At 40.4% G+C, this 14,501-nt stretch overlaps 1 protein-coding gene across 1 annotated transcript; it reads left to right on the top strand.

Moving 5' to 3' along the window:
* Nucleotides 1-12,391: 12,391 nt before the first annotated feature.
* On the top strand, nucleotides 12,392-14,292 carry LOC122322309 (uncharacterized). Its single transcript, XM_043214070.2, has 2 exons — nucleotides 12,392-14,059; nucleotides 14,115-14,292. The coding sequence occupies exons 1-2, from the start codon at nucleotides 12,674-12,676 to the stop codon at nucleotides 14,124-14,126; spliced, it is 1,398 nt and encodes a 465-aa protein (XP_043070005.1). The 5' UTR covers nucleotides 12,392-12,673; the 3' UTR covers nucleotides 14,127-14,292.
* The last annotated feature ends 209 nt before the right edge of the window (nucleotides 14,293-14,501 follow it).

A 14,501-nucleotide genomic window follows, 5' to 3' on the forward strand; every position in this document is an offset into this window, starting at 1 on the left:
TCCATTTCCTTCGTCTTAGTTTTCCGTTTGACTAATTGATTTTACCCCATTCCGATTTGTACTCAATTATAATAGCCTGTATAATGCATAAGCCGGCCAGAACACAGAAGAGTGTTCTGGGAAAAAGCTGGGAGCTCAGTCCATCATCAAAATTAATGAAAATCGACAGAGGCCCAAATCCTTGTTCCCCCGAACACAATTTCATTTGGGCACACCACTTACTAGATAAGATATTATTAGTGTACCTGAAGCAACAGCGGCATTCGAAGCCTCAGCAGCTAAAACTCTTTGACTGCCAACAGTGCATAAGTAAGCTGGATTTGTGGGTGGTGCTGGGCGCACCGAGGTCGCCGCCCACTCACCTCCTAACACCCACTAGAGCAGCCACTCTCCAGCAATGGCGGCACTTCGGTTCTCTGTGCATTTCCAATCGAACTACTCTGCAATTCATCAACTGTCAAATCCCATTTAATTTTAGATTATAGCAAATAATTATAGGTACGGTGCTCGGCACAGAGGCACTTTCCGATTGCACTGGAAATAAAGGGTGGTGTTTGGTAAATATAATTAGTAATAAAGGAATGGAGAATATTTGCAGAAAGTTGAGCTTCCCTCCTATTTACATCCGAGCGAATAAACCACACCAATTTATACTCTTTTCCAGAAGACTTTTCTTTCTTATAGTGTACCTGCACCGAGTACCTCAGAGTGGACATGACCAGGTGATTTGGTGCATGCCCTATCGGGCACTTATCTCCCATGGCAATAATAACAACAGGACCTGCAAGCAGGCAAAGCACTCCAAAACCACTTGGCTTGACCAATAGAGCAGCTTCTCCTTCTGGAGACCCTCAAACCAGGCAACCCCACCCCATTCTATCCATCATCCATTATCCATCTCCCCCAAACAGCAGTCAAGGTTGCAATTGTAGCCTACCTAGAAGATGGACAATGGGATTAGACAATTAAAAGGTGAGATTATTAGATTTTTAGAGGATTCTGGACAGGGAAGTTTATATTACATTTATTAATTGTGTACATGGTATGACTATTTAGCTACTCGAATTAATAATTAAATGCACCGCAATAGCAGAAAGACCATAAAGCCCTTTATTCTCCCGATCGGGTCTTTTCTTCTGAGGACTCTTTACTTGGTCCACTGTTCCATAGCCTCGGGAGACAACAATGTACCAATTTGCTGGCTCAAAAGGTGGGGCCTGGCATTCGCCTCCAGTTTTGGTTTGTGAATTGTGCTGAGTGCAGCGAATATTCCAGGAGCAGAAAGCTGCATCATCGGACCGGCTCGACCAGCCGACCAACCAACCAACCAGCAAACAAACAAACAAACAAACTTTTGTCCAGGCGATTGAAAATTGCTGTGGCATGCTAACAAAACACTTGGCCAGACTCTGGACCCTGGCCGCCCTGGACTGGTCTACCTACCTGCCCCTGGACTGGGGGCTTTCCATAAAAGCCCACTGTCTAGATTTATTTACATTTGAATTTTTGAACAAGTTGATGAAATTTCCGCACACAGCCAGAAAAACTATGGCCTGCAGATGGTCTGCATCTGTGTTTTGGTCCCGATCCGGGTTCAGATCCTGGGTGGCCAGAAAAATCAACAACCGACCATCAATAAAGGTGGCGAATTGCTTTTGTGGCGGCCTTTTGTGTGCATATAATTAAAAATGCTGCAAAAACTACCTCGAAAGGTAAACAGAACGGGAGTGAGATAGTCAAGGGAAGAGCTGTGGCCGGGCCACAGCAGGGAACACGTTGGGCAAACAGACAGAGCGTACAAATGCAGACAGAGAGGGGCTTGCAGTTTGGCCAAGTGCTTGCTTAAAAAAATTTGTTTGGCCATTAGAAATATTCATGGCTGAAAATTATTCAATTAAAGTTCTCGCCATGCCCCAGACGCAGCAAGTTAAACACAGACACAGCCAGTCAAATACATAATGAGCAGTCAGCCGGCGAACACACAAATTTACATATGAAGGAGCACAAACGTTCAACATACTTACTATATGGGAGAAAAATACACAGGGCGATAAATGGGAGAAGAGGTTAAATGAATTTTACAAAAACCTATGTATATTAGTTAAGAAGATAAACATGTATATGTTCTGGAGAACCTTAGCAACAAAAAGGGAGAAACTCAAGGGAAGATCTCAAAATTAAACTTTATATTAAGTATACGCACTGTCTGCCGCAATACGTTTTATTTTCCGAGAGTTATAATTAGAAAGTATTATAATATTTATTTTCTTTTTAAGATCTACGAAAAATATCACTTAATGATTGTTTGGATATATAGTAATTGTTTAAAGTCTTGGAAACATTATACTCAATTTCATTAAGTATACGACCGTATGCCCAAAACCAACTGGGCTATCCTTGACTAAATATGATAAAAATAGTTTAGTTGTAAATTTCTTTTCAATGAAGTCAAAAACCCTATTGTATTTGTAGTACCTAGATTTTCTCGCAGTACACACATGCGTGGGAAACCGGATTTCCGGGCATGTGCGCGTCGAAAGCTTTGCGAACGCAAACGGCCTGGCAAAATTAACAGCAAATGCGCTTTAAATAGCAACAGCCAAACAATGGCAGCTGCCTCTACCCCCCCACCTCCCTACTAACGCCAATCCCCCGTCTCATTCTCATCCGCCATCCCGCTCTATTGACCCAGTCAGCCCTTCTGCAGTTAGATAGTAAGCGGAGAGGCATTTGCCACGGCCTGCGGGGCGTCGAACGGAACTTCGGTTAGAGCGGACATGGCAATGTAAAGGAAAGCGAAGAGGAGGGGAGATAGCGGTGGAACAGGACGAGGCCCAAACCAGCAAAAGGAAACTGGTAACAGATTAAACTTGGCACTTGGAAAACTGGCATCCACTGATGATGGGTGGGGTTTTTGGGACGAATGGCGAAATATAGAGAGGGGTCTAACCTTCTGTGGGGGTAAATCAGGAAGAGTACCAGCCAGGATAAAGACAGGCCAAGCTGATGCTTGCCAACAAATTTGTTGTCGTTTCAACAACGCATTTACCAGTTTAGTTTTAAGAAAGAGTTTCAAAGTTATTACATGTAGTACTAACTTAGCAGTATGCAGTACTCACTGTAATTACTATTAAACAACATAGTATCTTAAAGATACTAACCTAATACTTGTACCCTGGGGGAATTATCCTTGGACTTGCTGACTTATCCTGCCATTCAACAAAATCGGCCTTCAGCCATCACATTTAGTCAACACTCTGGTAGACTTTGCTCCTGAATATTACTTGTAAGCCCACCGACAATAGGCGTAGTCCGGAAAATAGTTAATATAAACGGGAACAATGGAAGGCTCTTCTCGGCCAGGCCTCGTAATCTTTGCCTTGTTCAGAGTATCTGTCAGATATGTACTGGATGATATGAAATTGCTTGTCTTGACTGTGGCAAGGGCAGTGGCTGTGGCAGTGGCATTGGTAATGATATTTGTGCCGCGCAATTGCAAATACCATTCACATATTCACATATCTGTGGATGTGTGGGCTCCGGATATGAGCAGTTTTTAGATTTACACGTATATAAAACCCATATAGAGGGGGGGCCTGGCAAACAATGAGATGTGGAAGTCAGACATGTTCCCTGCAAGTCTGTTACTGTATATGCATATATTAGTTATTAATGCGTACGTGTAACGCATATTGAAAACGCCGCAGCTCTATGTCCCGCAAATTTCTAGGGGTTGGTCGTGGCAGATTTATGTGGTTTTTGCAGCAAAGAATGCATAATGTTTGCCCCCAACTTGGCTCAGTTTATATACGAGATTTGTGGCGCGACGACGTTTGGTCTTTGGACCCTATTAAAGATTCATTCATTTTGTGCCACCCCTTTCGGTCTAGCTTGGAAATTTCAGCTTCATCTCGGGGCTGCGGTTGCACTTACTACTTTCAACTCGGAAATCTGGAATCGGGGGCGAGATAGCGACCGTCCAATGCGATTAGATGGGAAAAGTTCTTTCTACAGGATGTGGTTACATAACTTGGAGATTTCGAGTCGACTTGGGGCAGCGGGGCAATGGTTGCCTCTGATGGACTCGAGTGGCTTTTATTTTCTTGGTATTCTGAATACCCAACTTTTGCTTTAAAAACGGCGGACTTCGCTTTAAGAAAACATGGTGGAACATTGATGGATTATTTCAATTTGATGGAAACTTTTGTTCACTTTCCTTTGGCGGCTTCACTATGATAGATGAGCTAGGAATGGAATTACTTTCACTCTTTCGAACTGCTGAGTTTTAAATTTAATAGAAACTTTTGTTCCAAAATTTCTTGTAGCTCCAACCAGTCTTAAAGCCATAAAAAGTACAACTTTCTGTTCCTTTTGGTAATCGACTTCGCCCTCATTAGAGCATCCTTCCCTTTGGCGATTCGCTCTTCATTTATTGAATTTTGCAAGTTTTGTGAATCGAAAATGCAAAAAATGAATCCTCATCACTTATTAGTTTTTCATATAATTTAGAGAAAGCGAGCCAAGACCGAAAAGAACTTTTGCCAATTATGAAAACTACAATAAAAATGCAAATTTCTGGCAACTCAAGCAAAATTTCATGACCGCCAGACAAAAAATGAAAAAAAAAACGAAAATTTGGAGTGAAACTTTCAAGTGCAAAGGGAAACCAAAAGTTGGTGATGAGGTGGATGAAGAGGTCGGTCTCGAAAAGAACCAGAACCAGATAAGCCTAACAAATTTTTTAAAATAAATTACAGAGTAGAGCAAACAAATTTGCATATACAAGCGAGGGCCAAAAACCGAAAGAAAGAAAGCGAAAAAAAAAGGTTTTCACGCCACAAAGCAAATCAAGGCAGTTTTGAAAGGCTCCCCCCCAACAAGTCGCACAAAAATGAGTTATTGCACATGTTGGGAAGAGTCCGAACAGTAGACGAACCTGAGGTATACAACCTGACTGGGAACTACATTTTAAGAAATTTTTTTTATAAAGTACAAGGTACTGGCATGCCTTCTTCGAAACTATTAAGCTATTATTTAAGGTTTGAACAATATTTTGAAAAGAGTTTTTCTTAACTATACATTATCATACATTTTTCTTTCATTAAAACAACTATTTTTTCTTTCCAATATTTTATAAATTTTTCCTCTCTGTAAGCAGTCGCAACACTTTTGATTATATCAACGCAAAAAGGATTTCGGGTGTATCTAAAAATGGGAAGCCTCGACCCCGAAAAGAGCGCAAAAATTTCTAGCTATGCGCTTAATAAAGTGACCAAGTGGGTGTCGGACAAGGGTCAGGGGGAATGGCCCGAGGTCTGGCCCGGATTTTGGGTTTCTGGCAAAGACGAAGCGGGGCAGCCGGAGAGGGGGAAACGTGGGTCAGAGAAATGTGCTCGGGCACAAACTTTATTAAAACTCTTGAATTAAATGAATTAGTCAACCATATAGCTTAGCTGGAAGCCTCCCCAAAAGGAAAAGTCGCTTAACCCGCTCCCAACTTCCTTCATCTTTTCCTCTGTATTTTTTTTTATCTCTCTCTATCTCCTCGTGGTGCGGCTTGAAAAACAATTTTCGTAAGCAAAAGTGTAATGAGCGTAGAAATGAACTTTAGAGTCGGGTCTGTGGCCCCAAAGAGGCCCCAAGTCTTTGGAAAAGTGTGGCAGGCGGTGGGATGGGGCCGGCAAATTAAATGAAATCCTTGGTGGAAGCAACGTCTTTTGGTGGCCAAAAACAGAAAACGAGCAACGCAAAATATAAGAGGAAACATTAAAAAATATCAGTGCAGAAAGTAAGAAAAGGTCCTAAATGGTTCACCAAAAAAAAATAATAATAAAGAAGGGAAACTCAACCAAAAATCCAAGGCAAGTTGAAAGTTTTGCGTCTTTTTGCTGTGCAACTGATTTGTACAGTTTTTTCCTTATGATTTCTTTTTTATATTTTTTAATTTAATCCAAAAGACGTTTGCTAAATTGCTGGTAAAAATCTGGCGATTGGGAGGAGTAGTGGGCTTGATGAAAAATGCGGAAGGGAAAGATTTGAAGAAAAAAAGGAAGAAGTGCATCTTAGAAGGATAACACTAAGCTGCATGGATTTATGGGTTGTAAGTTAGGAATACCTAAATGGGAAGTGGATTATAAAGTACTTATATTTCTGATTGATTGAGCTTGCTGGCTTAACATCTTTTAATAAATTGGCCTTTTAAATAAATTAAAAGTGAGTTGAACTGGAGCATCGATAGGCTAATGGGCAGAGGTATCCTGCAGATCAGTGTAATTACGCCTTGGCCTCTTGTTGGCCAAAAAAAGAAAAATCCAGGCAGCCACTACAGTTGACAACTGTTGGTCAGTCTTGGCCCTTTTCCTTTATTTCCCTTTTTCAGGCTTCTGCATAGTTCCTGCAGAAATTTTTCCAAGCAACAACTGGAAATTGAAACTTGATTATGTGCAGAAAGGCAGCAAAAAGTTAAGGAAAAGGTTTTGGGAGGAAGACAGAGGCATGAAGAGTATTCTTAGAGCGATTCATTGCGTGTTGTCCAAGCGTAGAAATTTATGCTCTTTGCCAAAAACTTTGGCCAACGTCTTCTGGTCTGGTTACGGTCTGGCCGGGTACTGTCTGGGTGGCGGCGGCAGCTCCTTGGTAAACTATTTACTGGAATTAAAAGCAACTTCCTTGCATATTTTGGGCGTTAACGTGTGCAGCACACCCATAAAACTTGATAGTTTATGCTGTTGCTGAAATAAACTACGCACCGACCGAGTACTGCAAAATAATAATAACTGCAGCATCAAGAATGGTAGCTGTGCAGCCATATATATGCATATTATTTATTCATTGCCAATCCATGCACAATTAAAATTTTCTGAATTAGTCACAAAATCGATTGGGCCAAATTGGCAGCAGCAGCAGCAACAGCAACTACAGACAAGCAAAATTTTGTCAAAACTCCAACTTCAATGCGGACAAAAAGTTTCAATCGCTGTTTCATATGCGACAATATACTTATGTACACACACTTTCAAACATATGCCATTCTTGTTCATATTTATTTTTTGGTTGTGGTGTTATTTCTGGTGGAGCTGCGCCAAATTTAATCCGGAGATGGTTTTTATTGCCATTGTGATTTTAGTCGATTGCGAAACACAAAAGATGTCTGGAAATTGATTTTGGTTATTTCGAGTAGACCTAATGAAGAAAATTTAAATGCTGGATGTGTGGATGCGATTAGGAGGATAAAGGAAACATTTCTGCAAGAATGTGAGAATATTTCAAAAAAAAGAAACTATTTAAGGTCTAGCTTAATTTATACCACGTTGAATATAGTTCTTTGAATTAAACAGAGGCATCTTCACTGCAATCCCATTTGCACCTCCAGTTTTATTGTTATAGACGTAAAGTCAAAGTTCCCCAAACAGCAGTAACCGGAAAGTTTTGACTTTTGAATGCCCAGGCACATAGCACAGAAATATAATTAAAATTGATCCTGTGCAACCATTAAAAAGCTCTCACGCACTCTTGCCCGAAACTTTGGCTTCCCTTTATGGGCAGCTAACCCATCATCGTTCCCATTCCCACCGGTTCCTCCTCGTCGCCCCTACTTTTTCATTCCAGTCGATTTATTGCTCTGACAGCTTCAAAAAAACATAAAAAAAATATATATATAGAGTAAGGGAGAAAATTATAAAAGGAACTTTTGTTGGGAAAAACTTTTGCATAATAGACTTGCTCTCACTCTGGCCTGCTTACAGATGTGAAGGATTCCACTGGAGTGGGTAGTTTAAAGTTCAAAGCTTTTGTAGGTTATGCAAATTAGAAATTAATAATACGCCTGACACTCGCACAAACACACATATCCACACCGACACCCAGAAACAGGCGCACGAGCCAACTAATACCAATATACACATAAATTAGGCCCGGTTCAACGTTTTTATCAACGATTTAGATTCCTGATACCAGAAAAGGGGAGGCTGCTGGGTAGCTAAATAAATGGATGGCTAAGGGGGGGCCACACTCAATGCCACAAAATTATGATAAATGATTTGGAAATGCGCACAAGCAGGCAACAGAACAGACCAGACCACCAGCAACATAACCACAACGCAGAACCGAACACATCCTTTTCCTGTGTTGTCCTTGTTGCTATTGCTGTTGGCGTTGCTGCTTTTTGGCTGTTACTCTCAAGCCCTGAGCCCAAAAACTTTTCGAGTTGAAGGAAATGTAATTTTTTGCAGCTACCGAGTGAAAGAGGACCCAGGAAGTCGCTGCCTAAAATCACTGAACTAAAACCCCAAGAGGTCGGGGGCAAAACACCAAGCCCGGGATAATAATATATATATACCAGACATATATAGAAAACTATTGCTACAAGTGCATTTTGTTAAAAATAAAGTTAGGATGCTGTGAGCCAAAGGATATCGCGCATTTTGGGCTTAAATCTGAAGGATGGATAATGTTTGTGAGGAAAACTACTTGATAGATATAGTGTTATTTTTAAACTTAATACTTTAAAGTTTCCCTTTTTGGAATAGCCTAAAATCTTCGCTATCCCCAAAAACTGTACAGGATATCAAAGACCACAGCATGACTGGGAAATCCTTGTCGTCTAGCAACAGGAAGCGTAGATCATAAAATATTGATATCTTGCTGCTTTGATTTTTCAGCGCACTGTTTAAGTAATGGCAGTCCTGGCGAACCGGCAAATAAAAAAGGCACAACAGCCGCCACAAAAAAGACCGGGAGAGTGAAAAGGATGGAGACCGAGACTGTGAAAGAGATAGCCATGTCGGGAGACTGGGGCGACAATTCTCATACAAACCATCCGCTTTACATTATATTTTTTTTTTCGTTTGTAATGTCGCTACAGAGAGAAAGGGCAGAGAATTGGAGAAACCGAGGATGTCAGTAGAAGGCTAACCCCATACAGAACGCCAAAGAGCGCAACAATCCACGAATTTAGTTTCCTTTTGGGGCCCACACAAAAACTAGACGTGGCATGGAACATGAGGCAAGGTTAGGCGGACCAATCTGTGTGTTTTTAGAGTCAGTGTTGACGGAAATTGTAGCAAGTAAATAGGATATAAAATATCTCTAAAATGTTTTAGGAAATATAAAAATCTTTAAAAACTGTTTAAAGTTCAGGATTTTAAATTATTGACAAATTTTTAGTATTTGTATAGTTTTTAGTATTGATTACTTGTCTTTTGGCTTTAAATCAGCCAAATTGGTAACAACTGGCAATATCAGACATTCTAACTGGCTACAAGGGAGTGGTGGTGCATCTGCAGGGCAACAACCGCAGCCGGCGGAGCATTCAAGTTGTATTGGTTTTGGTTGTACGCTGGGGATCGAATATTCAATGAAGAAATTTTGAATTTATCTTCCCAAAGCAATAAGAAGAAATTGTGGAAATTTTTGGATTAAAACGGCTGGAGGAGGAAATCATTTTCAAGGGACTATCAGCCATAAAAATTCTATTTAAGTTCATGTTACAAAAGATCTCTAGAAGCACAACTACCGCATAACTTCTCATATCAAATTTATATAGAAAAGGGCCAGGAATGTGAATCACATACCCTATGCATATTGGCTTTACCAAATGAACTCTCACAGCATGTGATTCGCAATCTCATTATTGGATTGCAATTGCCGTAATTGAACAATTAAATATGTTTATCGTTACCGTTAAGTGTAACACATCAGTATGCACTTTACCTGCCCGTACTACATATTGGATTATGTAACCCAAAACTTTCATCCTCATTAAATGTATAATTGTATTTATTTGCCAGAAGAGATTCGAAGCCAGAGAGTTATGTATATGCAGAGAAAGTTGGTCAGGAGATGGGTTAATATGGTAGTAAAGGACATCAATGGGATGTGGTGGCATTACAATATTGAAAGGAATTTGTATTAATTAAAGAAAACTGGTTTATGGGATTAAAAAATCATTTTTAATTTACTCATTATATACAACTTAAAAATGAATATTATTATAAATAAAGTCTATAAGTATTGAGTTTTTGCAGTATATCCTTGAACCTACAACCTTTAATCAAAAATCTGAAATCAGCACAGCTAGCAGAAGTTGAAACGAATGTTCTGGCAAATCAGCTCATTTCGACAACATTTCCGGAAAGTAAGCCATGCTAAGAATGAAAAATGAACTCGGAACACATGTGAGGGCATCGCAAGGATGTGCGATGGCAAAAATCTATAATATGACATAAAAATGAAAACCGAAATGACAAGGGTACGGCCTTAAGATGTTGTGGCCCCGGGCAATGCGGTTTGGAGATATGCCAACTATTACAAATTGATTCCCTCAATTTTGGGCTACCGGGTTTTCTTTTGGGATTCCATCGCTGGCGGAAATCTATTTAAAATGCGTGACTGCAATGACTTTAAAAGCCCCGCCCACGATCTTGTTTTAATGTTCGTATTTTTTATTGACGTCAAAGGTTTCTGCTCTTCAGTTTTATTGTCTGGCACAGGGGGGAGTGGAGGAGTAAGAAATGGGTTGGGGATGATGGCCATAAACCCAAAGTTAACAAAAACAACAGGGAACTTTGTTAGGCACCGAATATAAAATACCCTAAAGATGTATTTAAGTGTGGAAACCAAACTAATCTGTTCTTAGTATTTCTAAAAATACAAAAAGGAATGATACGAGATTTATCTTTATCAGGAATAGTTATTTATAGACAAAGTATCATACCCTCTTATAGGGTATCCTACACCAGGAGCAGAAGCAGGAGCAACCGGTCTCAATCAAAGACGTCTCGGGGGCCTAGTAACCAAAAATTGACTGAATGGCAATGACAGGCGCGAGTGGAATGGGGCGGCTGTGGGGCTGAAAAACACAACAAGGCAATACAATGAGGCAGTGGAGGAGTCGACTCAACAACAAGTGACAAGCTGTAAAAATTACAACGCCTGCAATAACCGAAACCGTGTAGCAGAGTGTGGCAGTCAAAGTAGTGGTGATGAAATCGTATCGGTGTAGGTGTTGGCCCTCTTTTTTTTGGCTGACTGCCGTAGGGCCAACGACGATTTGCAGTCTTGAACGTGACTCACTTTGCTAAATGGTGCGCAACCCGGCAAGGGATGATAGCTAAAGGGTCCAAAGGGGGCGTGGCAATGGTAAGATCGCCCCAAAGCCAGTTACGGGAAAAACAATGAAAACTTTTATTTGCCAACTACCATGTTGCTTCTTACTCTACAAGAAGAGGAGTTTTATGAATAAGTTATGGAATTGGAACTTAAAATTTTAAGGTAATTTAATATATATAAATATTATTTTAATCTTTTTAAGGATTTTAGTTAAATATATTTTAATTAAATATAATATATTAGTTGAGACTTAAGATTATTTTCCTTATATCGACTTAAGGTTAAAAAGCCCTATAAACTTTTATTTATTTTTTTATAGAAAGATCAACTAAAGAGCACTTCCCTTTCGACTTGGCCAACATACTTGCCTTCTTTAGCCCTATTGTCAAATCCTCTTGAAGCATAAAATATTCAGTTACAGAGCCCTCTCGGCCCGCTGTGCAGACAGCAATTGTACAATTTGTTCTTCATCTCCATGGAATGTGCTTCCACTTTGTTGTTTTCAAAGTCTAATTAACCACATCAAAAAAAATCTATGGCAAATTTGCGTGGGTTGCCATTGGAGAGAGTCCCTCCAGATTCCCGATTCCCGATTCCCGATGCCCCATTGCCGTATTGTCATTGTCGATATAAATGTTGCAAGTACGTGTTTTATATACGAGGCCGCCCAGACGGGGCTGAGAAACAAAGACTGACAGTGAGGCAGAAAAGTGTGCTTCGAACACGTGTCGAACATAGCCGCGAGTCCAAAATGTCTAAAATTTCGAGAGGGAGGGTTGATTTTCCGGGGAAAATCGTTGACTCGAAATCAATATGGATGCGAAGACGATTGAAATTGAACTTTGTGAACTTTGAAGGACCCTTTGAAATCGAAATGATACTAATTACCGGGAATGAGGAGCTCAGTCCCCAAGGTCTATGTTAAAATATTGAAATTCCCATAAATTGCTGGAAAGCATAAAATGTTATTTTGTGCTTTATTTTCGCCAGAGATCCCTTTTTGCAACGTGCTTGAGGGAACATTGACCTTTCGTACACATTTACAAATGGAATTTTTTTGGCAGCCGGTTTTTTAGGCCATGTACGCTTTAATTATGCATGTGAACGTGTGTTATAATTTGGGTCCGGGCTCCCATGAGAGCTCACATTTTCACTGAATTTCATTTTAAATACTTTAACGTTTTTGGGTCAATGAAATATGTAAGCCCTAAGCCTTCAATCAACATTTTGTAGCAGGATTGCTACTGTTGTATATATATATGTGTTAGCTATAAGTGTATCGCATAACGGTAAACTGTTGTCGGTTCGGGCTCTCTCTCTCTCTCTTGTGCTCTCACGCTCTCATTGCTTGTTCAGCGAGTAATGAGGGTTGATGCTGATCATGAGTTGAGAGCGGAGTCAGTCGAACACCAGCAGCGCTTAAGATCGGATCTAGTCAAGACTAATAAAGATAAAACATAAAAATCAAAGTGTTGGTGTTCTACTTGGGGTATTTATCACATCCCTACAAAATCAGAAGTGGGCCGATCTCGTGCCAATTAAACAATTAAATAAATCAAAAATCATGGACATGAACAACGCATCAATCGCGCAGTTAAAAAGGTGGCTAAATGTGTTACGGTTGCCAACCACGGGAAACAAGCGCGAATTAATATTGCGTTTAAACAAAATTTCGACGGAAAAGCGTAATTATCTGAAATCAGTCATGAATCAAGACGAAGACGGCGATGGAATCAACGATGAAGACGTATATGAAGAGGATCTGGAATTAGGAAGCCAAGAAAATGACAATGATAATGGCGACGCAGACGGAGGTAACGACAACGACAAAGCTGGAGTACAAGAAAACGAAAAAGTCAGAGGCGAAGGAAACGACAAACACGGAGGTGGAGCTAAAGGAAAAGATGGCGATAAAAATAAGAGTAAAATTGGCGGCGATCAAAGCGGAAAAGGCGGAGACAGAAGGAACAGCAAAGATGGAGGCGAAAACAACGGCAGCGACGGCGGCAGAAACAATGACCACGACGGCGGCGAAAACAACAACAGCGACAGCGGCAGAAACAACGACCATGGCGGCGACGAAAACAACAAAAGCGACGGCGGCGAGGGAGAGAACAAAGATGGAGATCATGCACGCAGTGACAGGAATGAAGCCGGCAGCAGCGGCGCAAAAGAAGGCGCCACTGAAGAAGTGAAATCAGGCAACGTTGCGAAGTCGGAGTTTACGGAATTTCACAACCCAAGCATCGACATTTCATTGGGCATGGCAACACAAGTTATGAGTGATTTTTCGGGCGAAACTTGCGCACGAAAATGGATAACGCAAATGAACAATATTGCAACCATTTATGGTGTTAGTGGAAAATACATTAAAATGCTGATGATTACTAAAATAAAGGGAAAAGCCAACGTGTGGCTACATGCAAACCCGGAGCGTATCATGCTACCGCTGGAGGAGCTAACCGCGGAACTAATTTCAATGTTCTCGGATAAAGTTTCGAAATTAGAGGCAAGGCGTCAATTCGAGAACCGGAAATGGAGTTCCGGTGAGAGTTTTGGAAGCTACGTTGACGACAAAGTGATGCTTGGCCAAAGAATCGACTTAGATACAGAGGAGATGATAAGTCGCATCATCGAAGGAATCCCCAATCAAGGGCTACGAAATCAGGCACATATTCAGTGCTTTGAAAATATCGCACACATCAAACGTGCATTTGCGGATGTGGAGTTGCCGAAATTGTATGTTGGAAGGAAAGAGGCAGCAGCGAACGGAGACGAGAAGGACAGCAAGGTCATGCGTTGCTATAATTGCAATGCTCGAGGACATTGGGCGAAGGAGTGCAGGAAGCCGAGACGAGAGAAAGGGTCGTGCTATGCATGTGGCGAGATGGGACATTTTGTGGCTAAGTGCCGAAAGAACAAAGCTAAGAGCGAGGTCAAGAACAATTATGTAAGGTATTTTGAAATTTACTTTAAGAATAACACTAATACCAGATTAATTACAGAATGCCTCATAGATACAGGGAGCCCAATTTCATTCATAAAAATTTCTAAAGTACCAGAAAATATTTGTAAGATGCCAGTTTTAAGTTCGTATCATGGAATAAATGAAAGTTATTTGGAAACTTATGGCAGAATTTTATGTTATATAAAGAAAAAATTTAATAAAGTACATTTTCATTTAGTTGTTGTGGCAAACAAATCTATGAGTCATGATGTAATTCTGGGAAGGGATTTTATGGAAGCATGTGATTTAAATCTGAACCTTGACACCTTGAAGATGGTTACGGTAGAAAATTTAGAAAATATTAAAGACAGTTATGATGTTAGTAATGAAGAGCAAATAGTTAGTGATGTTAGTAAGTTTAATGATGAAAATCGGAAATCGGAAG

The sequence above is a fragment of the Drosophila bipectinata genome, chromosome 3L (assembly GCF_030179905.1).
Source record: "Drosophila bipectinata strain 14024-0381.07 chromosome 3L, DbipHiC1v2, whole genome shotgun sequence".
NCBI classification, from domain to species: Eukaryota; Metazoa; Arthropoda; class Insecta; order Diptera; family Drosophilidae; genus Drosophila; species Drosophila bipectinata.